Source organism: Centruroides vittatus, unplaced genomic scaffold, assembly GCF_030686945.1.
Source record: "Centruroides vittatus isolate TY-2023 unplaced genomic scaffold, ASM3068694v2 contig_301, whole genome shotgun sequence".
Taxonomy (NCBI): domain Eukaryota; kingdom Metazoa; phylum Arthropoda; class Arachnida; order Scorpiones; family Buthidae; genus Centruroides; species Centruroides vittatus.
In genome coordinates, this window is record NW_027121927.1 from 40,427 (window position 1) to 66,863 (window position 26,437).

The 26,437-nt window shown below is 30.6% G+C and overlaps 2 protein-coding genes across 2 annotated transcripts in view; one reads left to right on the forward strand and one right to left on the reverse strand.

Moving 5' to 3' along the window:
• The first annotated feature begins 461 nt into the window (after positions 1–461).
• LOC136972794 (zinc finger matrin-type protein 5) lies at positions 462–12,503 on the forward strand. Its single transcript, XM_067267438.1, has 5 exons — positions 462–499; positions 1,178–1,309; positions 3,421–3,483; positions 7,275–7,349; positions 12,222–12,503. The coding sequence occupies exons 2-5, from the start codon at positions 1,183–1,185 to the stop codon at positions 12,455–12,457; spliced, it is 501 nt and encodes a 166-aa protein (XP_067123539.1). The 5' UTR covers positions 462–499; positions 1,178–1,182; the 3' UTR covers positions 12,458–12,503.
• A 6,361-nt stretch (positions 12,504–18,864) lies between these two features.
• Drp1 (dynamin related protein 1) overlaps positions 18,865–26,437 on the reverse strand; it is a 70,287-nt gene continuing 62,714 nt past the window's right edge. The window contains exons 14-17 of the mRNA XM_067267335.1: positions 23,277–23,471; positions 22,963–23,020; positions 19,808–20,019; positions 18,865–19,726 (exon numbers count right to left, since the gene is read on the reverse strand). Coding sequence (XP_067123436.1) covers positions 19,670–19,726; positions 19,808–20,019; positions 22,963–23,020; positions 23,277–23,471 — 522 coding nt within the window. The 3' untranslated portion in view covers positions 18,865–19,669. The remainder of the gene's footprint in view (positions 19,727–19,807; positions 20,020–22,962; positions 23,021–23,276; positions 23,472–26,437) is intronic.

The window sequence follows — 26,437 nt, forward strand, 5'->3', positions numbered from 1 at the left end:
CGGGATCGAATCCGAACGGGTCGATTAATCCCCAGGAATTTGTCGGGGGGTGGTCCGTTCGGATATGTCGGGCCCCGTCCCTCACCACCCGGTCGCCCCATTGTGGGCCTGGCCGAACCCATAATGGGCCTACTAAAAGAGGCCCTCTTAGTGCCCACAGGGCGGAAAGAGCTAAAAAAAAAAAGTGGTGTTAATTGTTGGTAGCCTAATCATTTAGGGGAGGCTGCGAGATGGCCGAGCGGCTAAGATGTCAGCCTACCGCTGTGGTGAATCCGGGAATACCTCCGGACGAATCGAAAAACTCCCAAGAATTTTTTCTTGGGATGGTTATATGTTGGGCCTGACCAAATCCACGATTAATTTGCTAAAAACGGTTTTATTAGTGCTCATAGGGCAGATATAGTGATAAAAAATGTGTACGATATAAAACTTTTCCCAATGTGGCAACACTAGTATCGATCGTCTCATCTGTATTTGGCGAAATAAAGCAGACGTGAAGGTTTGTTTCGAAGTATTTTATTTTTTGGGAATTTCATATATTTTACGAAGATGAACTATTCGACGTTTATGTATGGCTATAACAACAATTTAAAATGCCCGCTTTCAATAACGTCTCGAGTGTTATTACTCGGATTACAGTTAACCGCATAATTATATACAGATATTTTAGTATTCCAAATTGATTTAAATATTTTTAAGGCTATAATCTCCATATCAAACAAGCAGAAGGAAAGGAAAGTATTTTTAAAAATAACATTTATATATAATACCATGCATACGCATGTTTTGAATTTGAAGGTTGAACTTTACGTGATTTAATGTTAACAATGTTACCTGCAATGCAAAATTATCAAAATTAGGCGCTACAGTAAAGTGTTAAGCGCAAAAGGACCCAATAGTCAAAATAATTTAAGAAACACTGCTTTATACTATGTCCAATAAGAATTGATAGGAATAATTTCAAGAATAAATTTTCATTTGAAAAAAGTTTCAAACTACAATGTTATAACTTCTAAGGTTTAATAGTTTTGCCATAATACTCTTAAATTACTGATAGTCTTGGCTAGTAGAAATGTTTAAAAATATTTGTCGATTATTTTTTCGAGAATTTATTAAGTTATCTTGCAACGGTGTATTGTCTCGTTTGATGTTTTCGTTATTATTTTATTTGTTACAGAAGTCATGGGTAAACGTTACTACTGTGATTATTGCGATCGAGCTTTTCCCGACAGTGCCCAGAATAGAAAGAAGCATCTTCAAGGCGTTCATCATCAAAAACTTATAAAACTGCACTATGATTCTTTCCGAGGTAGGATCGGTTCTGTATTTTATTTTGTTTAAATTATTTTAAAAGACTTCTGCTTTAGGTGTACTTTGAACTCTAACAGATTACAACTATGGAGACAGACAGCATTAACAAAGAATGCTTTGGATAATATTAAGGTGACCAACCGTCCTTCTTTTGTAAGTTCTGTCCTCCCTCGAAAAGTCTCCTCCTAAATATCCTCCTTTCGTAAGTTCTGTTCTCCCTCGACACCCGACTGTGAAAAAATAAGTTGTGAAATAAACCTTGACACTTTGCTTTAATATTGTCATGGAAAGTTTGACCAACTCAACAACCCATGACTGAAAAAAAAAAAACGGTCAACGGATTCATGCTAGTCAATATAAACCTATGTGATGATATCGCTTATTCAATATAGAGTTCAAGTTTGCTCGAGTGCGGGCATATTACAATTCAATAATCCGATACTGTTTTATAAAACAGTTAAGAAGGGTGACACCACGATATCCGCCCCGGGTGTCACCCATGATTCTAGCTATGCCACTGCGCATGCAGTAGAGATTATTATAGTGTATTATTATTGCAATGAATAAAATGTTTCTTTTATTTACAATATTTTTTCCTTCAATTTATGTGTCCTCCTTTTCATTATAAAAAAGTTGGTCGCCTTAATAATATACCTCAATAATAATCTAAGTTAGAACTTCACCAATATATGAAGATACTAAACACCCCTTATACACTTTTCCAGTAATCAAAACAAATGGTTTTGGCCTGATTAATAAGCATTCGTCAGATTACGGGACAAAATTTAAAGAGAGATTCTATTTTTCAAATAATTTAAAAGACTAAATTTAAGTCAAAGACTAAATTATAATAGTTTTTGATTTTTCAACATAACCAAAAATTATGTAAAATAAAAATAGAAATACACTTAAGGATAAAAAATAAAATGAGAATAAATGAAATAATCCTACTGGCTATGAAAACATTGTTTTTATAACATGTCACATCTTTGTTGCCCTCCTTGTTTAGGGAGTTATTGAATAATTGTCATGCAAACGATACTGTCACACAATGTCTGCTATTAATGCTTTGTTCTCTTAATATAGATTCCCATGAGAATGCCTTGTCATTGCAGGTAAGTAGGTTTGTTAAATGAAAAGAAGGATGTGTGCCAACTCTAAAATTAATTGATGATATGACAGTGCTGCAGGAACAATCTGAAATAAAAAATTCACCTAGACACAGAAACAAGACTGAAATCTAATAGATGGGAACATGGAAACAAAATCTTGAACAGTGAGATGTTCATTATCCATCAAAGTGATTTCATATAATTGGGCTAACATTTCTTGTGGGTTTTTGATTGAGTATTTATATTCCTTTGGGTGTTCTAGTATTTTATGTATTTGCTTTTCAATGGCCAAGGCTGGTGGTCTGAATTGTTTGCCCTGCTTGTGTCTTAGCAAAAGTAAAGAACCTCATGGTGTCGGGAGCACAAACAACAGTTCTTAATTCACCATTGTTCTTATGATGTCAAGAGATCATTTTCAAGGCACAAAAATGTTAAAGTGAATTAATTATTCTTCACTGAAAAAAACTTTCAATACGAGTATATTTCATTTTATATTGCAATGTTTAGGTTTTCCTATAATAAATAATAAGTAACTAGTTTATAGTAAATATTTAAGCATATATTTTGATTATGTTTGTGTCATATATATGCACAAAAAAGGCAGTTTTAGCTGTAAAAAATCTGGGTCTTATTTATATATTCTAGTTTATTCTGTCATTTTTTGAAACCATATCATATTTTTTATGTTTGTTCTATAAGTGTAATATAGCACAATAACGATCACTTGGCACAATTCAACAAAATTGAAATAAAGAAGTGAATTGTGCTAAGTGATAGTTATTGTGCTATATTGCGCTTATAGAACAAACATATTCTAGTTTAGTATGTAGTGTTTATTTTACTATACTACTAAGGGACAGGATTGCATCAGTTTAAACATTTTTTTTTATATGAAAATAAATTTTTGATTGATTTAGATTGCAAATTTCAAAATAAGTAAATAATCCATTACGTTAATTTGGTCTGCTTTGATTACTTAAAATGTTGTTAATTTTAGATGCAGCAACTTTGTTACAAAATGAAATGTCAAAGAAGCCTTGTCGAAAATTTAAGCAAACAGGTAAATTATTTTGTCTGGTTTATTTATTAATTAAAAAAACAATCAATAATTTTGAAATATATTAATTTGTTTAATTTAAATTTAGAATATTCTGGAAGAAAAGATTGACCTGGAGTGGGACTCAAACCTCCAGTTACACTATCCAGATCTCCATCAGATCTTTGCTTCTAGAATTATGAATTAATTAATTCAGATATGACCATACTGATCTCTCATGGTGCCAACTAAGGAGGACTTTAGTATCATGGCCCTCAGCCAGTTTTTGCTTTACCCCAGCTTTGTGTGTGTTTGTGTGTATATACATATATATATATACACCACACACACACCAAGCTGTAGAACTTCCTTCCTCAGGAAAATCCCTTGTTAATAGGTAAACTTGCTAATAAACAAACTCTCTTTGGAATACAATACTGTATTTATTAATTTCTTAATTATTTACAATTTATTATAAAAATCTGTAATTGATTTCATTGTTTTTTCATCATTGCACAATTTTGTTAAAAATTCTTCAACTTTCTATAGAGGAAGTGCAGTTGAGTTGTCATGAGATTTGAAGTTTTGGATGCTTGGATGCAAGCAGCCACAAGTTCAGCTTTGTTTATTGCCTTTCCTTCATTGTTTTCCTCTGTAGCTTGAATTTCATCTCCATATACTGCATGCAGGATTATTTCTTCTGAGCACATTTTGGCTCTGATAAGGTTTGTGCCAATGTCTAGATATTAGTTAAATTCTGTTCTAAATTCAATTGTCATCCATTGATTTGTGTTATTCTGCTGTTATTCATTCTGTGCATTTGACTCTTCTTTGAAGATGATGTCAAATCCAATGTGTTTAAAACAGTGTTATTGTTCCCTTGGTTACTGTTTCCCATCCACAAGCAAGTTACATTTACTTGTGGTTGTGTGCTGATCAAGTTTTCATACGTGCTGTGTAAACGGTTCTCCAATCATTCAGGACTTTTACGTGCCATAAAAGTGATGTGGCATCTTGCTCTTTCCTTTTGCAAACAAGGGTAGTTTTTCACCAAGTGCCCTGACATCACAAAGGATGGTGATGTGTTCTTTGGACTGGTTGCCTTTGGGGCATGTAACATCTTTGAAATTGTGAGTTTTATTCAGTAATAGCCACCAAAATAACCTCTATTCATCAGCATTGAAAGTGTCTGCTAAGTTATATTGGAGTAATATTACTGGCAGAATATTGGTTTCTAAATCAGCAACATTGCTTAATGAAACTTAAATGTCTCTTCATGCAAGAGCTTCACAACAATTGCATGTTGTGATTTGAAATGGTTGATCAAATTCACGTTGATCTTACTTAACTTGTCTTCACTATATTGCATTTTTTGTGTAAATTGTTCTGCTTTTTCTTGGAGCAAAGGTCCTGATATTCCAGCTTGGATAGCAACTAAGCTGCAAAGCATTCAAGCAGGGCTTGATCTACTTTCTCCATGCCAAAATGTTTTGAGCCACGTGGATGTCTTTCCAAACTCAAACTCTCTTGCAATATCATTTTTTCTTTTTTAAGTTGTTGACTCATTCACACTAAATTTTTCAGCAACTTTTTTTTTGGTTCCATCCACTTTTAAGCAACTGTAAAATTTCATATTTTTGTTTTAAATTCAAATCATATCTTGGCATTTTGCTTGCCATTCTTCACTTCTCAGCTCAAGGTCAAAAATGCAGTCCTTGCCAAGCAGCACATCAAGTGCATGATATGCAACCCATTTTGTTAGATGAGGAAGTCAGGTAGGGGAGTGTTCATTGTCAAAACTTGCTAATAGGTAAACTAATTTTATAGGTGGTGCATGAAAATATCTTTTTACTAGGAAAATCTTACTAAAATGCAACTTGCTATTAGCCAAACTACTTTACTTTAAAATGTGCAGGATTTGCTGGTGTATTAGAATCTTGCTTTTAAGCAGATGTTGCTATTAAGGGACTTTCTAATAGATGTGTTCTACTGTAATATAACAAATTCAATAATCAGATTAACCAGTAAATAACTAGTATGGTTATATCTAAATTAATTAATTAATTGTTCTAAAAGTGAAGATTGGACAGAGGTCATAGTAATATAACAGGAGTTGCAGGTTTGATTCCCATTCCAGATCAATGTTTTCTTCCAGAATATTCTCAATTTAAATTAAAAATTTTAGAAGTTAATTTTTTTAAATTATCAATTATCTATTATTGTTAATTTTAAGTTAATTAAAAATATATTTATTTGACTAAAAAGTATTCAAAAATTTGTACTTATTTATATTATTAAATAATTAAAATTTCCAAATTTGTAAATATTTAATAAAGGTTTCATAGTATTTTAATTTATAAATTAGTAAATCTATTAATTTTGTAAAAACTAAACTGGACACAAAAACTTGTTTTTTATTTTATCTATATTCTCTAATAAACCCTATTGCACATTATAGACTTTGTAGCATATTTTCTTGAAAAAATAATGTACTTGACTTGTCATTACTGATTAATTCAAAAAAATTTGCTCATGATCTGACATTGTCTCCTTATCAGTGTACAGTACGACCCCACTTAATGCGGAGGATGCGTTCCTAGATGACAAAGCACTAAATGAAACAACGTTAAACGAGGTCATTTTAACATAGAGTAAATAGGGATAGGGGAACACACGACCAAAAATAAACAAATTTTAAGTTATTTTTATATTAATTTGTATAATATATGTTAAATAACACACAAACATATGCACACAGAAATGTAAAGTTCATTTTTTGTGACGAAGGTGCTGACTTTTCTGAAATTCTTGTTTTTTTGCAATAAAGTCATGAAGTTTCATTTGTCACTTTTTTCTTTCCTTAAGCAAATGTTGGTAGCAGAAGATCACATCCAAAATGCTTCATTTTGCTTTTGCACTCCTTTCAAAATCTGGATCATTCACTACAGTTTGATCAACAATTTCAGTTATTGTTACCAAACTTTTACTAAGGAAATCTGTAGAGAAATTTTTTGGGTTCTTTGTTTTCAGAATCTTTGTTTTCTTCGTTTTCAGAATCTTTGTTTTCTAGTTCTGCCAGTTCTTGAAGGTCATCGTTGGTAAGGCTCTCACCAGAAACCTGCTGTAACTCCTCAATATCCTGCTCATCTACATCTAGTCCTGCTGTATTGATTAGGTTGAGTTTGGTCAACCTAATGATACAGCGAAAGGCTCTTTCTTAGTATTACAATAAAAATACTTTATATTGTATTTCAGTTTGTATTATCAAATTATTATATATACTGTGTTGTATAAATAATTTGAATGTCTGCATATTTTATGTTCTTAAATATTTGAACCTGAAGAATAGAAACAAAGTAATTCAAAAACATTAATTCTACAAAAATATCTATTGCTTGATTATGATATGATAAAGATTGTTTATTTTCTTTAATAAATTTATGGTGATATCTTTTCAAGGTGTCAAAAAAGGAAATTTTATAGAAAGTTTCATTTGCATTAAATCAAATAATTATTTGTTATTGATTCGATAATATATGTATAATGTATATTAAATAGTTTAATGCAAATGAAACTCTCTTCAAAGATTATATATCCAAAAATTTATATAGATGTAAAAAGAAAATTACTAAATTTTTAATTGCAAGAATGTTAAAACTGAAGAAGACTGACAAGCCAAAATGATTATTTTATTAAATTTTTAGTAAATTATTCATTTTATTTTTTGAGAACTTTCTACTACTAACAGGTTAAATTAATGTAATCATTAGAAATTATTTATTTATTAAAAGCAAAGTCTATTAATTTTTTAATAGGAAATTGTGAATTTGGACCAGGATGCAAATATTCACATATGTCACCAACAGATATTGAAAATTTGAAGAGGGCTGGTAAGCATAATTTAATTAATAAATAATAATGTTGTTTACATAATTCATAAAGTTTGTTTTAACTTCAATGTAAAACTTGAGAGTGTAAATAACTGTAGCTTGACAGGAGCAGAAAAATATATGTATTTTAATAGTAGACTGAACAAAAATACAAAAATTTAACAGCATATATTTTTAAAATTTAAATGAAAATACAATGATATTCAGACAGCATAAACATTTCCCAGTAACTGGATATATATTAGAAGTTAGGATGTGGCTATGCAGGTGTGAGCGAGTGAATTTGCCAAGTGATGTGTGAGCAAACGAGAATATGTGGTAAGAAGCGATGACATTTCTCACCCATGTAAAGTACAGTACAACTATATTCATATGAGCAAATGGCAGAAAATGGTGTGGAGATGATGACATCACATGTTCCTGTTGAACTTGTCACAAAGACGTGTGAATTATTGCACTGAATGGAAGTAAAAATTAAAATGGTTCAACTACAACAATTACTAGTAGCAAAGAAAAATGTTTGTTATTACAATTACTTCATATTTTCATTTTCTTTTTGTGTGTTAATTATGGTGTTTGTTCTCTCTGGAAACAGCAAAAGAATTAAAAAAATTTTATTATAATTTAATAAAACAGAATTTATCCCAAAAAAACAAAATTGTTAATTAAAAAAGAAAAATCTTTTTTTATATACAGTAGATGAAAGATATGAGAAATCACCATCTGCTCATGCAAAGGGGCATGCTTGAACAGTATTTAGCAAGACAAGGTGAGATGCTATAAATATCAAACCCTGTCAGATATTTGTGAGAGCCAGAAATTTGCTCTCTTCAGTGAGATTTCTCACTTCTCACTTGTGCATGGTTTTCCTTTGCAAGAACTATATCACTTGCAAGTTCTCTCTCATTACTAGATTCACATCTACATAGCACACAAGTGAAGGTGCAACTATTTACTTGAATGAATAGCAAGAAATTTAAATAAAAAATTTTTCTTAAAATGACACTGAATGTTTTTAAGGCAATAAAAGAAATACTGTAGTTTTATTATTACTTAAGTTCTCAGACATTTATTTTTTGTTGATATTTTAATTAAGAAAATCTACATGCGTAAGTCACATATGTAAAGTGTGTAAAAGTATATTATCTGACTCTCAACATTCAATATGAACCCTAAAATTTGACTCTTGCATAAAACCTTTACTTTTCAAAGTGAAAATTTGGTATTTTTGTGTTTGGCTTTCTCTTTTCTTTGAAATTGATTTTTTGCTTTCTTTTATTATGTTTTAATTTTGTGAACTTTCTTATGTGGAATTGAAGTTAAAAATTGTTCTTTTCACTTCTTCTCATTAATGACCTTATGCTTGTTTCATCTAAAATTGAGAGAGATTTGTTAAAGTATTTTTTGGAAATCACTTGCATTTGACATCATAGGCCTAAAAAAAAAACAAAAGTCATTGATGTTGATTTTTCTTAAAATTTCAAAATGTATTTAGAATACTGCATGGGTGAAATTGTACTGGGTGAATGCATACTGCATGGTACTGGGAAACTTTCATGTTATGTTATATATTCTCATTCCACAATAAACATTTTCTTTAATTTCCTATTTCTTATCATACTTGTGAATGTCACATAATAAGAGATGTAGCGGATGTAAGGAAATGTTAATTTATTCCTCTGAAAAATCATTGCAAAGGACGAAACTTTAAACATTGCATGCACATTCACATACCAATTATCTTCTTCCAGATTGCCCTAAGCACAAATCAAAATTTGACATGACAGTACAAGTAAGGCATACAGCCTTTCTTGGGCTATCATGGCAATAACTATCTACTTGTCATTAAAAAGACAGACTCAAATAACTTTATTCTGTACTGGGCAAAGCTCTACTAATTTTGCTAGGATGTCCCAGAAGTTCTTGATGGGATTTAAGTGTGGACTTCACTGGCTATTTCAAAATGTTGATTTTCCATTCCTTGAAAAATCCATTTACAGTATGGATGGAGGCATCATCATGTCAAAAGATCTACCTTTCTCCTGTGAGTAAAGGGTTTTTGGGCAATAAAAACTCTGAATAGCCAGTGACATTTACCTGTTATCAGTTTTCCTTCAGAAAGGCCATTTGTTTTATGATCATACACAAATTCTGCCCAAACAATAACTCCACCTCCCCATCCACTAACTTTAGTCTTTTTCTTTAAATTATGCCAATAATATTTAAATCCATTAGCCACAAAATTAAATCTCTTTTCATTACTGATTATATTGGAATTCCAAAACTGTTTTCTTTGATGCATTATGATTAACTTTTGTTTTGCTTTGTCTGTTCCAGCTGAGCTTATGTGACCCATGCATTACTCTCTCTACTGTATATATGTTACCGACAAAACCCGATTTTACGCCAAGCTAGTTTTGCCTAGGCCAAACTAGTTTAGAATTATTATTCAGGTCTATTAATGGTTAAAATAAAATTAAAAGGCAATCAATTAGATGAACAATATTTATTCAAACATAGTCTACTTAATTATAAAAAACGGGGTTAATGTTACCCTAGATATCGAAGGTGGCGGTTCATCTCTGATTCCAGCAATCAGAAGACAGAACAGTGGGGACGCACTTTCTAACCTAACCTAACCTATTCTAATAAATTACCAGAATTATTAGAATAGGTTAGGTTAGGTTAAAACATGCGTCCTCACTGTTCCCTGTCTTCTGATCGCTGGATTCAGAGACGAGCTGCCATCTTCGATACCTAGAATAACATTAACCAAAAACGGTATTGATTAGAAGTGACACAACACTTGTACAAAACTGTAAAATAAAAATAAGCTAATTAGTACTCATCAGTTTGTATTTTTTTTCAGTTTTGTTCAAGTCTTGTGTCACTTCTAATCAATACCGTTTTTGGTTAATGTTATTCTAGGTATCGAAGATGGCAGCTCGTCTCTGAATCCAGCGATCAGAAGACAGGGAACAGTGAGGACGCATGTTTTAACCTAACCTAACCTATTCTAATAATTCTGGTAATTTATTAGAATAGGTTAGGTTAGGTTAGAAAGTGCGTCCCCACTGTTCTGTCTTCTGATTGCTGGAATCAGAGATGAACCGCCACCTTCGATATCTAGGGTAACATTAACCCCGTTTTTTATAATTAAGTAGACTATGTTTGAATAAATATTGTTCATCTAATTGATTGCCTTTTAATTTTATTTTAACCATTAATAGACCTGAATAATAATTCTAAACTAGTTTGGCCTAGGCAAAACTAGTTTGGCGTAAAATCGGGTTTTGCCGGTAACATATACACTAACAAGAAGTTAGAACTTGTATTCCCTGAAAAAGATTTTGATATTTTGAATTTGATTCCTGCTTTGGCCTATGTTGCTGGATTTTGTGTCCATGCAACAATTTAAAAGTGAAATGTTTATCTTGTAATACATAATTTATGCAAGTTGATTCACTATGTACAGATACAAATGACTTAAGTCTCCTCTATCTAATTTTTTAATTAACATATTCTTACTCTGATGTTCTTGACATTATTCACAATTACAGTAGAGCATCAATTATCTGACTTAATTGGGGACTGGGGTTGGTTGGATAACTGAAAAGTCAGATAACCAAAAAGTATGAAAAAATACATTATTAGTATAGTGTATTAGGCCTGGTTTAAATACTAGCCTCCCTTTAATGGTCGAGCCAGTGCTGCCAGCTAAAACATGCAAAAATAATATTAAAGTAGCCAAGACATAACCAAATATTGTAGCGCACATCACTGGCGGACATTTAAATTTGCCGACTAGAGCGCGATCGGTTAATCGATGCTCTACAGTACAGGTACATCATAATTCAAAAACTTGTTTCTCTAAATCTGCTGTAACAGTTTTTAAGAGAACAGAGGTAATTAATCAGAAATGTTTAGCAATTAATGTAAGTCTTGACATCTTAAAAGAGAAATTTGTTTACATGATATTTGTTTTGAAGGTCATACTTCTGCTTTTACTTTAAAGCATATACAATAGTTAACAAAACAAAGTATTTGTAGAAGCTTTAATTTTAAAAAATGATAAATTTATAACTATTTTTTTTCCTCTTTAACAAATTGATAAATGTATATTAAAACAGATACTTATTTCTATACATTGGTAAATTATAAATAAAAACTAAAAAGCATGTTTTATAATGTGCATCTTCTAATTTGTTTAATAGTTAATTTATAAATATTTTTGGCAAATTTTGTGAATTGACTTTTGAAAGAAAATATATTATTCCTTTTTTGTTTAAATATTTGATTTTATAAAAATAAACTTCTTTACTGTTCTACAATGGCTAACTTCTTATGACTGTCATAGCTTAGAAGCTTCAGTTATAGGAGGTTTTGGCAGTATCCCTGCATAACTGTCTTTTAAAAACAAAATATTTGTTGTTTGCACTGCCAAAAGACACTTCCTTAAAAAATTAGTACCAAAACTTACCACAAAATGTCTTTTTTCATCTTCTGAAATCTTAGCAGTTGATTATGATTTGTCATTGTTTGACCATTAGAGATTATTAAGCATCTGTTTGCCCTGATAGCGTGTGATATCCCATTCTGTTATGATCACGAGGGATTAAAATGATTTGCTTATCTTAATTTTCCTTAATATTGTATTAAAATATGTGTAATCATATACTGTTAAGTCAAGTATATAATTTGGATGAATGTATTTTGGATTTTAATTTTGGACACCATTATATATTGTACTAGGCCCATTTATAAGAATTTTGAGTTTTCAGGTTTTATTGTTTGACTTAACACAATGCTAGTTAGTTTTTCAGGAAAGGAGTGGTAAACAGTATAATATCTTAATGTTTATATTTGATACAGCCGAAATGGAAGAAAGAATAAGGAAAGAAGGCAAAAAAGTACCAATTCCAGACTTCGATCTTGACTCGTGGCTACGGAAACATACGGAAAAGAAACGGGTGGATAACGTGAAAGTGGCGTCCAGTAGTTTTGAATTCCCTCCTAAGTTGCTTAGCATAGAAAATATGACACCTTCACTTATTCCGGCCAGACCTGAGGAATTTCTCAGTGATAATATTGCTGAATGGGAAAGCTGATACAAAATAATATGTTCTTATATTGTTTCATTTTATGGCAAAAAACAAAAATATAAAGAAAATATTTATGGTAGTTTTTATGAAATTTCAACATTTAACTTGTCATCTTATTAAAAAACTAGTAGTAACTCCAGGATGTTACTTAAATCTTTCCTGATCATAAATGAATTTAAATTTTATTAAGCAAAAATTATTTGCTTATTTATTGAATTGTTGGCTGTGTATGACCAGCTGAAAACCTGTTTTTAATAGCTGTATCCTTAAGATAACTTTACAATCTATCTGAAAATACAATAGAAAAGTTCTTAACTAGTCTAATATAGAATATTGGGTCAATCTGTACTGTGTACGACATTTCTGTGCATATAAGAGCATGCTCTATGTGAAAATCATTTTTACAAGTTTGAAGCATGTTCTGCATCACTAACAAGACCATGCTCTTATACAGAGGCCAACAGGGAAGCATGACATTTGTAGTATAGAGAGGTTTCATGTCGACATTACGAGTGACGTCATGAGCATGCGCAATTGTCCAGCGCCATCTTTGTGACTTGTTTACGTTTTGTGTGTGTTCACGTACGTTTTAACTGGAGTTCTTGTGTTGTTTTTTTCGTCGCGAATATCACTATGGTGATTTGTTGTGTAATTGGGTGTAATGCTAGTTCACTCAAGAACAAAGGAACATCGTTTTTTAAAATTCCCGGCATTATTTGTCATCAAGGATCTCAAACTGAGGAGCTTTCACGACGAAGGCAAACTGCATGGCTCTCGAGAATTAACCGGAAAAATTTCGTTACGAATAAAGTGAATATCAATACAAGAGTTTGTCAGAAACATTTCATTTCAATATTTACGTTAATAAACACTAAGTTATATTTTAAAACCTAAAAGAGTTTACTGATTTGCTTATATTAATTTAGTTAGTTATTCGTTTATAAATGCATTATACCTAACGTAATTTCAGGCTTTAGCTAGTGCAAACTTATAAACATTACACGTTAAAACGAAAAGCAAGTAGACTTATTATATGCTAGTTTCAACTAGAAAATAAAGGTACTGAACAATTTGAATTAAAAAATTTCCACGGCTGTTTTTAATTAGACTTTTACTTTCAGACAAAAATTCTTACTTAAGAAATACGTAAAAACACGAGTTTAAACAAACAAAAGAAAACATATCTTTCCAAGCAATATTACTTCGCTGTTATTAATTACTTTTACTTTTATATCAGGAGAAACCCAGCCACTTGTTAAATAGTTATGGGCCTCTAAAGATTTATAAGCTTTCATTTGTGACAGGGTGTAGAAATTTGTTGTAAAAACCAAATAGTTTATAATGTCACCAAATTCTACTTTCGGCCACAACTCTTGATATACGACGAAGTCTGATAAACTGGCTTCGTATGGATCGCCTTGACATAACGAAATTTTCTCTTCGTACAGAGCTGCATCTCGTCCTGTTAGACTGCTAGAATAGCTTGCAAGAAAAGAATCTTTTTTAACTTAATCCATGATAATAGAACTGCAGTATTTTTGTACGTTTAAACTAAAAAAAAGACGTCGAATAACAGACTACGTGCAAGCTAAGCGAGCGAAAACTACCACAAAAATGGCGAATGGGCGGAGCAAACGTGTGTTTTATCACGTGACATGCGACCTTGAAACCTCTATGGGTAAATCATCTTGAGGATGCTGATTACCATGTTAATTGCTATGTACCCCTTGTCGGGTTATGCCATTTTTCAGTAACAATGGAGCTGTGGAACACTGTTCAACAATAAGCACAATGCACATTTTTTAGAAGTGGTAATTTAGTGACTCTCACTAAGCTGAAGTTTTGAACCTATTTTAATGTTAGACATCACGATAGAGTTCTGAGCCAGAACACTATTCTGAAGTGGATCAAAAACCTGAGAAACCTGAAACCGGGTTCAGCATTGCGAAGGAAAGCTTAAGGAAATGAACTACCTGTTTGAACTCATAAAAACAGTGAGCTGATGAGACAAGCTGTGGATAATAGCCCTCATCGCTCAGTGGTAAGCTCTAAAAGATGCAATTACACAGGGAATCCAAGCAATTTCTGCAAAACATGGTTCAGTGGGCAATGGTCAACTTCACAAAGTTACAGAAATGCATTAATAAAGATGGATGCCAGTTGAATAACATTACTTTTTGAAATTAATTGGCCCTCTAACATTATTAAATGGCATGCATTTCATATATTGGAAAAATAGTTATTTGTTTAAGAAAAGAAAACTATGATTATTCTGAAAGCTTATGGACAGGGAAGTATGACATTTTTTCAGAATAATCATAGTTATACTTCCCTGCCAGACTGTAAATGCCAACTTATTTTGGCAGTGCATTGATATGTTAATGTAAATATAATGATACAGTAACTGTTACTGAAAATAAAAACACTTTTTTAGTATTGAAAGAATTGTTTTTAAATAGTTCTTTTTAGGTTCTTCGGCAAAATTAGTATTATATTTCACAGTCTACACTATACATGCACAGAATAATAGTGGTTTTTAATATATTACAATAAAAAATATTTTTTTTGGGGGAAAAAAAATTTCTGTGGTCCTCTTATAATATAACTTAACTGAATACACAGTAATGATAATTTCATTGTAATGCTTCAAATTATCACAAACAATAAAATGAAACATTTCACCCATTGTTTTAATTATATGCATAATTTGTATATTATATTGTAAATCTCACAACATCTCCCAAAATAACCTTATTTCCTAATATCAGAATTCACAGAAAATGTTCAACACATGGAACATTTATATGTACAGTACAACAAATTTATGTAGTGTGAGGCTCTGGACAGGTCCAAACTCTCACTGAAATTTGTTAAAAAGAACTTCTTTAAAGAAAGAAAAATAGAAGCTAGAAATCATTTTTTGGTATGAAAATGTGATGCATCCTTCTGTTGTTTAAAAATTGCAAGTCCTAAGATCAATCATCTCCAGTTGGGGGATTGAATTAAACATTGATTTTGACATCTCCCACGATCTAAGCTGATATCTCAGATATTTCCAACTGTAAATTTGATAAATGAAAATCTTAAATATTTGTCTGAAATTCATATTAAATATTTGTAAAAAATCCAAGACAGCTTTCACTGTAAATAAGATAAATATATAACAAATAACAGGAATAAAGTAATGTCAAGGACATGAAAGATTCTATATATTATATCAATATCATGATTGAAAGATTATTTTGCATGTGAATGTTTCTGCATAAATAGTTGCTAATCCAACTTTGCATTTATATCATGTCAAAGGCCATTTTCTTGTGCAACTCTACAATCGGGTCTGTACAGGTAATTCCAGCTTTGATTCTGACTTAACATCTGTGCATTTCCCCTTTCCATTATGTAATATTCAGCCAAGTTTATTTAAGCCCATTTTGTACACAATTATACAAATTTTTTTTTTAAACACTTTATTCACTTACAAAATACGAAAAACTTCGATTATGTAATTAGCTAAGTCATACTAATTAATTTAAGTTAAAGCATGAAATTATTTATAAATTTTATTTAAACAAGAAAAAGATTTGTATTGTAAAATCAAATTTTCTTAAAGCAAGGGGCGGTAAATTAGAAATAATTTAAACAGAAGAAATCATGCACTCCGCGAAAGGGAGAAATAGCTTATCATCACATACTATTTTTGGCACAGCAAGGACCCTTTCAAGGTCATAAATGCTCTATAGCAGTGGTTCTTAACCTTTTTATACTCGCGGCCCACCAAATATTTCATAATTTTCTTGTGACCCCCATTTTTTTAAATAATAATTTATACAGGTATACAGGTACAGATGTTTTCATGTTTCGTTCCCTAGGATTTATGATGATTATATTAACATTTACTGTAAATGTACATATTTTAATATGATTTTATGTGCTTTCAACGCTTTTCTAGTGATATTACGACTTCAATGTTTGTGGCGGACGGATTTAAAGTCAAATAAACTGACTTAAACTTGATTTTTATTTTTCCATATACTTTTTTGACAAACGACATATAATCGGGAATGACGTAACTCGAGGTATACCTGTATTTGTTAAATTACAGTAGTGAACCGAAAATCTGAATCAATTGGGGACTGGAGTTGTTCAGATTAGGGATTTGTTCTGATTATGGATTATGTACGAAAAAATATATTAACCTGTCAGATGTTCAAATTTTTCTCCGTTATGTGTCGCTTCGTGTTGAATTTTCATCGATTTTAAGCCTAACAAAAATTTTTATAATAATAATCGAGGCTATTGTATCGTTAAAAATTATTTCTGCATTTTGTACAAACAAAAATATATTGAAGAATATAAAAACATAAAAATTATACTTTAGAAGTAAATTTAGTATCAAAAACGTTCAATTCAGCACGACACAGTCCGACTGAAAATCGTGCCAATTACCGGCGATTATGATTACCAGGGGTTCCGATTTACGAGTCTCTACTGTATCTATAATAAATTGATTTTTTTATTATTGCTTTATTTTTTATATAATAAATGTAAATCATAATTATTATTTCATTATCTATTTAAATAACATTCAAAACTTTACAATTAAACATAAAAACTCATTAATTTTTAACAGAAAATAAAGTAAGAAACATGTTGATAAATCAATCCAAAGTCGATGCTAAAATTAAACTAAAACACCCACAACTTGTCGTAAAGATTTTGCATATCTTTTGCAAAAATATTTAAATTTTCAAAGCCTACTATTTTTCCTAATTATTTTTAAAATTCCAAGCATTGGTAGTTTCTTAGAATTGCTTTGGAATAAAAGAAGTAAATACTGCAGTGTAAGTAGCATATTTGCATTTATTTCTTCTGTACTAACAAAGTTGTATGTAGGAAGAAATAAAAAACAAATAAAATTTTCCTATTTAGTTTTTTTTATCTTTCTTATTTTTTACTTTTCAACATGATATTCGGTTATACATCAATTTTCTTTTTATTATATTCTGAAGAAAATTTTGCATAATTTGGTGGCTCCCTGGCAAACTTCTTATGGACCCCCAGGGGGCCGCGACCCCTGTTCAGACTCACTGCTCTATAGTAAAGTTCTTCTGCATGTTTAAAGTGCCACCTTTGTTCTTTAGTATCTCCATGTTCAATGAACCAATTTCGATGAAATGTAAAGTAGTTAGTGGCCATAATGAGTACTTTGGTCATCTGAAATTTTGAATGAATTCATTGGATTGTTTTTGACTTAGGAAATCAGCATTTTGTTGGCTAGATTTGCAATGAGAGAAAATAGTGACATCAAGCAACTGAATCTAAAAGGAGTCTGCATATGTTTAATTGCTCATATGAGAGCTGACCTCCTCCCATTAGCCCTTTTGAAAGTTTCATTGTAAAATATTGAGTATTTATAAAGTAATTAGACCATTTTTTAAAAATTTTAACATATTGGCCATCAGTTATCACATGGCATGACTTACTGCAAGCTATCACATGACTGTCAGGTGAGTAAAGAATTATCATGAAAACTTCTATTATGAAATTACTAATGACTGGAAAATACAAGTTCTGTAAAAAACTGGTGGAGCCAGTTTGAAAAGTAAAACTCAGCATAAACATCTAAACAAAGGAGACTTCTGAAAGTTGTAGCATAAGAATGGGAACCAGATTTGTCAGCAAGACTCAACATGTGAATAAAGTGCACATTACACAGATCACAACTAAAGGAAGTTTTGGATAAAGCAACGTCACCATGATAATAAATCAGGCAAACATGGTTACAGAAAAAGGCTTTGAGATTTACTTTGTGCCTTAAAGTTGTTGCACATACAATAATTTGACAGAATATTAATTAGAGTACCTTTGAGCAATATTAGTAAAGGAACTATTAGTTTCACAATTATGTGCATAGCAGGAGAATGTATTTTATGGTAATGTATCTATTCACATCACTAAATGGTAACTGAGTGGATAAAATCACAGAACACACAGTTGATTCCAGTTTTGTGTCTAATAGATAGGCTGGTTACAAGCTTTCCAGGTGTTTTTCACTTTATATATAATTTTACTCCTAGCCTGGTCAAAAAATTCTCCTTTATTCCCAATGTAAACCATTCATCTATGGCAAATAAATCTCATGACTGAATAAACCCTGGAAGCCAATCAACACTGAAATCCCTTTTCGCAGGTTATCCTTGTTAGTGAAAGTTTGGAAAAATCTTTTGTGATGGCATTGATTGTTCAAAATCAGATAGCAAATTAACATTAAAATGAAGTATCTTGCATATTAAATTTAATGAAAATGTTCGAGCAAATATAGAAATAGAATAAATTCTGATTCAAATTTGATTTTAAATTTCGTATTTAACAAAAACACATTTCTTTGACAATAAACTTCATCTAATGCAAAGTTTTAAATAATATAAATTTATTTATAAGATGGTAACAATGTTATTTTATACTTTTTATAATTTCTGCTACAATTTCATTGAATTTAACTTTAATACTGAATTAAGAATTTAAATAGGAATGATTGTTCTTGCAAGGGTTGCAATTTCTGTAGGAAAACTAAAAGTAATCCATTCTATGTACAAAAAAATACTGCAATAACTTAGTTGACATAAAACGTAATTAGTCACCATTTGTTTCTTTAATGAAATATTTATAGTTTAGAAGTCTAAAATTGTTATCAGTTGGGAAACTGGAATTACATGGCACGTATTTACATTATTAAACATCTAGGACATTTATTTACTGTACAATTCATTTCCATTAAATAGAAAACAAATATTTTGCAAATTTCTGTAAAAATACAATTCATTCCACTAAAACTTATTGGAAGTACTTTTTAATACAAATAAATTCATTATCTGCATTCCAAATTAAATATCAAATGTAATTATCCTCAAACTATATCAAAAACCAGATTCAACCCCTTTTAAGTACAGATTCTGGTAAATGACACAAACTAATGTAAAAAACTAGGCATACTTATATATCACAATTATTATTAAGAATTAACACGTTATTTTTTCCTCAGACTTAATACTGAATGGAAGATGTCCAATTTAATGTATGAAGTGTACAGTTTTATTTTATAGTGCCTTTTTCCTTTAACCTTACTTTATGTAAAATGGCTACTTTACAGCTTCTTAACCGAATTTCATTGTTGCAAATCCGTGGCAGTTAAACAGCATTTTAGTTCAGTTGGATTATTTACCACATGTGAGTTTCTCTGATTTCTCCTATGATCTGACTAGCTCTTTGTAATGCCTAAAGAAAAATAAACAATATTGAGTGTTAGATCATTTCATTTTGATCTTTCTAAATAAATAAATTAAAAAATATTTGAACCTTTAGCATATCGGATGCTTCTTTACGTCTTATGGCGATGTGTTCGGATTCTTGTAACAGATCTGTAAATTTGTCATGTTTATAAAGATGACTCACCAACTCGCTCTGTAAATTATCTTTAATAAAATTAACTAGAAAATGCATGATGGCTTTAGGCACTGAATCTTGAATGTTCTTGCGAACGATTAGAAAGTACGAGCGAATTAAACGTTCTGTAAATAAAAAGGATTATAGTTTAATACATTACAAAGTTTATACTGTATTTCATTGTTACAAAACAGATAAAAAAAATATCACTAAAAAATTGACAATGTGTTTCTTTTGAACAAAAACCTGTGTCAATTATTATTTAATTGTGTCCACTAATTTCCAAACCCATATCTTTAAATCAGTAAGAAGATAAATGCTACTCATTTATACAGGTCTTTTCTTTATTTTAACTGCATAAAATGTTTTAAGCTTTGCTAGATCATCACCAGGCACTGGAAAACTCATTTGAACAAGAGAGTTCTTCTGTTCAAACAAGTAGTAGCATTTATCTTTTTAAAATGATTTTCTACATAACTGTAATATCAATAATGATAAATGACTAAATTCTCTCAAAAAAATTACTTCCAATTCTGAAGTTAACCAAAGAAAGCAAATTATGTAAAAAACAATTTAATTTAAACAAGTATTTTACATAATAGAAATTTAAAATTTTTAAACTATTAAGTTCTTAATAAAATGAAAATGAATAATTAATGACTACTCTGAGTTTTCTGGAAGAATTTATAATAATACATATTAGAATTCTAGTAAAACTGTATCACTTTCTCATCTATTACAAAAATTTACAACACTTTTCTAGTAAACTTATCTAAACTTTTTTTTTCCATAATTTCACTAAAACATCAAGGTTATTTATTTACTAACAGACACAACATTAATTCTTCAACCACTGGACCAAAGCTTAGTATGCCTGGAATATTGCAATTATCTGTGAACAACATTTAAAGGTATGACGGGCAATTGATACAGTAGTGACAGTGAAGGAGTATTGGAGGTCCTATCACAATTTGAAGGCCATCATCAAGATTGTGTTTTCCTGGAAGAATGAGCCAATCCTGTTTGGATAGCATTTGGAGAAAATTGTGGCCATATTCTCTTTTGGGCTATGCTAGCACAGAACCAGTGGCAGAAGTAATAGAAGAAATCACAAACATGGCACATGATCGTGATCTTCCAAACATTAATCTATCCCATGTTTAAATTTTTTTCCATTATGTGTCGCACCATGTTGAATTTTTGTCAATGTTAAGCCTAACAAAAATTACACATTTTTGAAAAATAATCATGGCTATTGTATTGTCTGAAATTATTTTTTATTTTATACAAACAAAATAGTTATAATTTTTATATTAAAACCAACTTCCGAAATATAATTTTTTTGTTTTTACATTTATTAATATTACTACTAGTGACATCTAGTTTCAAAAACATTCTGATGCTGAAATGAGATCAATGTCAGCAAGTCATGACCTGATATATACACTCAAACCTGTTTTGTGCGGTCTTTTTTTCTGCGATTCTTTTGGTGCGGTATATGAAAATTTCAATCAAATTGGAACATAATTGACTTCTGTAAAATTTTTTAAAACTCTATTGGATGTTTTCTGTGACATCAACAGGTTTTTTAACTTTTAATATAGTTTTTCTGTAAAACCACTTTTTGGGAGAGAGTTTATTTTGTGGGAATTATTTCCCGGCAATTTTTTTTTAATGTTAGATTCGTATTTAAGTGGAAATAATTAATTAATATAAAAAATAAAATTCTTAGAGGATTTTTTTCCCATTAGGGATTGCAGAAAAAGGCCCAAGGAGTTCAAAAAGCAATTCCTAGTTATTTCGTATGGTTTTGAGTTACTTTCCACGTGAGACGTTTTTTATGCGATCCCTATTCACTGCATAAAAAAATACTTTTTAATTGTGGTTAATTTTATTTTTTATAGCTACTCGTGAAGTTTTGTGCAATTTTTAAAAAAAATTTTTTTATGCGTTTTCTTTTATGCAGTCCCTATCCACCACACAAAAACAGGTTTGAGTGTGTTGGGAATAACACAGGACAGGTTAATGTTCAGGATGTCATTGAGTTAACGATCATACTATACCACTTTCAAAAGACTTTGAAGCTGGTTTACAACTAGAACAGGCACCAGAAGAAGTGCAAGAATCAGAAATGAAACAATTTTCTACAGTTTCTATAAGATAATCTTACCAAAATACACAAAGCTATAAATAACTTCTGTGCCAAAGTCCCTGACTGGGTGCACAGACTCCAACAATCTTCAGAAGTCAATGCCTTTCTCCATCCCTAATATAATATTTTTCACGAAGAATGTGGAAAAAACCCAGATGTGACAGTCACAACATTGACCAAATTCTTATGAAAGCATAACATACAGAACTATTGCTGAAAGAGCTTGTGGCAGCAGAATTCAGAGATCCCAAAGAGTGAATTTGAAATTTTACACTAATTACTGTTATTTTCATCACTGTATGCTTGTGAACGATGTAAATTATTTTGTGACAATAAATATCCTAAGTTTTATGCATATTTATGTAAAAAAGTAATTGAATTTTCATGTTTATAAGTTTTTTCTCAATACCTTGTATTATAATTTTATCTCAATTTAGGATATTTCGATTTATAATCTCTTCTGACAAAACCTAATCTGTTGTTAATCAAGGACTACCTGTATAGAAGATAAATGGAGAAATAGGAAGAGCTATGGGACATTAAAAATTACTTTCTTCAATTCCAAACATTAGAATTTTTAATCAATTATAATAAAAATGTTTGAATTGATTATTTATAAAGAATCAAAGAAAAAAATTTGACAGAATAAAAACCCAAACATCTAACATTACAGATAAAAGTTTGATTTTGTAAGTAAAAGTCAGAAAAATAAGAAATTACTGTTAAAGAAATAGTAATGTATTTATGGTTGTAATTTCTTTAATGCAACTTTTTAGTTTCTAGAATTATGATCCATATTTGTAAGCACAGGGGGATCACCTGAAATCCATTGCTTTAATACTTTTCTTACAGTGAAAATCTACAATCATAATATATTTTACATCATTATTATTGCAAATTAAAAAATTAATCTCACCTATAACTTCACAGTCCGTCTGTTCCCTGGGAGTAAGTTTTCGAGATGTGCTAGTTGGCTAATAAAGAAACATTATTTTAATTTCTGTATGCAAAAAGAAATATGATAGTTAATGAAACATTCAAAATATTTTTTGAAGTCATTATTTGAGTAAAACTATTTATTGTTTCATGTATAATTTAAATTTTAGTATTTAACACTGATTAAAAAGAATTGATAAAGGGTAATTTTTCAGAACATTTTCTTAACTATTGAAAATAAATTAATAAGAAATCTTAAAGTATTTTTTTGAATGTACAAAAGCACAAACTTACTACTTCTGGTAATAAATTAACTGCTTTAACAGGACTTAAAGATTTATCATGAATAGGTGTACTGCTTGCACTTTCTGATTTATTATTGACTTCAGGTTTTGTACCCATGCCTGCAGGCATAAAATTTGATATCCACCCAGAGGTCATATTAGGGTCATTTGCATTTAATCCAGAAAGGCGTTGAATACTAGATGGCTGAGAAAGTTTAGATTATTATAAAAAGTATAAATAAGTAAGTAAATAAATTATACACACAAACACAAGGTAATTCATTTGGGATGTCATAAAATTAAGCATGTGTAGAAAATGATGTAATGCAATTGGAGGTTACTGAATGTTATGTAAAGTTGTTAGTTTCTGTTTAAAAAAAACTCAGCACTTAACATGGTGCCATGGCAAATGGTGCACAGTTCATATGAGGTGCATTACTATGTTACTGCAATGCTTGCAGTCATTGCATGCATGCAGATATTTCCAAGTAGTAATGCACTATCTTCTGACACATGCTGTACAAAATATGATGTTCCACTGACAAATGATACAGAGACTTCTTTGAATTCTGAATCATGATCTGCCAAACATTCTCCTCTTTGTCCATCATGCACTCTTCCTCTGGCATGAGGCAATGTCAGACCCACTTACATTAATTTCTGGTACCACTTCACAATATCCTGATGTGACAGAGTATGGTTACAGTTAAATGGACTGGATCTCTAGCTGGACATGAGTAACACACTACCACTTTTCATATCATACTGCTGTAAGATGTGAAACTCGATCAGAATACACAAACACATGAATTCAACTAAAACAAATTTAATATTGCGATAAACAATTATATACAGAGAAAAAGTTCTTTTGGATTCCCTCGATCTCTCACAATACCAATCTCTCCCTTGCTGCCTGATAGCAACAATAAATCAAGTAGCTTGCTTTCACTAAGACTACTTGCCCAACAATGATAATCAAAATACACGTGGTTCTTAACTAAATGAATCCTAAAGGTAAAAAAGATAGAAATAGAGAAATGAGAAGAATGAATAGGATAGTGGGATACCCAATTTCTTGATGAGACTCTTATGCCGGCTTGCATTGTTCCTTTTTTCTTGTGTATGGTTCGTGGATTCTCCTTTCATGTATTGAATATTCCTTTTAATAGCTTCGCCGGTCTCTCCGATTCTATTGACCAGATCTTCCCTTCACAGTTCTATTCAGCACTAATCGAACTCCGTCACACGAGCTTCCTGACCTACATCCATGCTTCTTTGTGTCCAGCAAAAGAATGAGTCAGTCAGTCATGCAGATTTTAACTCATTATCTTTGTCCCACCCGACCCCCTGGTGGGTGGAAAATGGAAATCCCTGTTCCCAGAAACCAGAACAAGAAACAAAGGAAGTTAGAAGGAAGGATTAAGAAAGAGAGAAAAATTATTAAAACTAATTAAATCTATAATACATATTTACAAAAATATATGGCGTACAGCCACACTGCTGTGGCATGATCACCATTTCACATTTGCATGTGCCACTACATGGAAGAGTACTAAAATGAACAGACAAACCATCCTGAAACTGAAACCTGTCAACATGTACATTTTACATTTAGTAGACTAACTGCATTATTTTCTACACATTTTTAATTTTATGACATCTCAAACAGATCACCTTTTATATTTACAGTGTATAAAGTTAGAAAATAAATTTTAAAATATTTTACATTTTAAAAATGTACTTTTTTTAAATAGTAGATATAGTCTATTTAAAATCATGTAACAGATGGCAACATTGTTGATACAGAAACATGTTATCACACAAGCTGTCTCAGAAAGAGAAAGTGAAACATGTACAATGACTTCCAATGCAAACTGGAAGTTCCTATATAGTTAATCAGGGCCTCCTGCCCCTAAGCTTTCCATATCTGGTCTCAACTTTCATCTATCTAACCCCATTCTTGAAATTATGGAAGAACAGACTGACAACAGTGGGAATTAATAGGGCTACAATTTTTTCAAATTACAGCCCAATTATTCTCAAAAACTGGAAGCATTGTTGAAATGCAGCAGCAAATACATGCAGAATTTTGAAAAAGTCCACCAAATGAGAACAATTGCATGTTTAAATAAGTAGTTCAATCAAATTGGGACAATCTGAGTATCAAAAACCTAGAATTGTCAACAATGAATCAAGAACAAAATGTATTCTTGAATCGATAGTGACTTTACATAAAAATCTGCTAGAAAATTGTCACATTCATTAGGCAGAGCCAAACCAGGCAATTCAACATATCATTAAAGAACTAAAAATGCAGTGTTACTACGCTTGGCAAACAAACAACTTGCAAGAAAATGATCTAAACAATTCTCAAACCATGGGTCACATTAAAATTTTAATAGGTTGTGAAATAATAATACTTTCTGCAGAAATATTTGTAATACTTGTATTACCAAAAAATTCTCTATGAACTAAGAATAGATCCATCTGTTAAGTACAGAATACTTTTAACAGTCTTTTTCTTATAATTATTGTCATCATTTAGTAATAAAATTAAGATTATAGAATGTGTGTACATGAAAGGTTCTCTCTCTTCTATTTTGAATAACATCAAAATAGATATTTTATATAAGGTCATAGTCATTAAGCCATTTGAGTTGCAATGGTTTCAAAAATATTTACTTGTTTTTTCAAATTTTTAGGTTTATTGCCATAAATATCAATAAATTATAAAAAATTAATAATGGATGAATTTTCGTACAAGTGAAGGATCAATACATGCTTTTTTTCTTTTGTGTATATACAAAATGAAATTGACAAAAATCTTCCAATCTGAAAAGTACATTTTAAAAAGGGTTCATCAAGTTTATAAAAAAAAACTTGTAATATTTTTCAAAGAAAACAGAACCCTGAATAATTTTGAAATGATCTATTTTATTTTCAATTGTCAGCCTTACATTTTCTAACAGTAAAATTTCAATAACAACTGAAATTGAAATAAATTATTTGTTATAAATAAAAACTGGCCCGAAATGTTACATTTCACATGTAAAAAATTATCATCAATGAACAATTATATTATTGTGACATTGTCACAATGCCAGACTGCAATTTTTAAGTTAATTTTTTAAAAAAGTATATTATATTTTTATTATATATACTTATATTTTT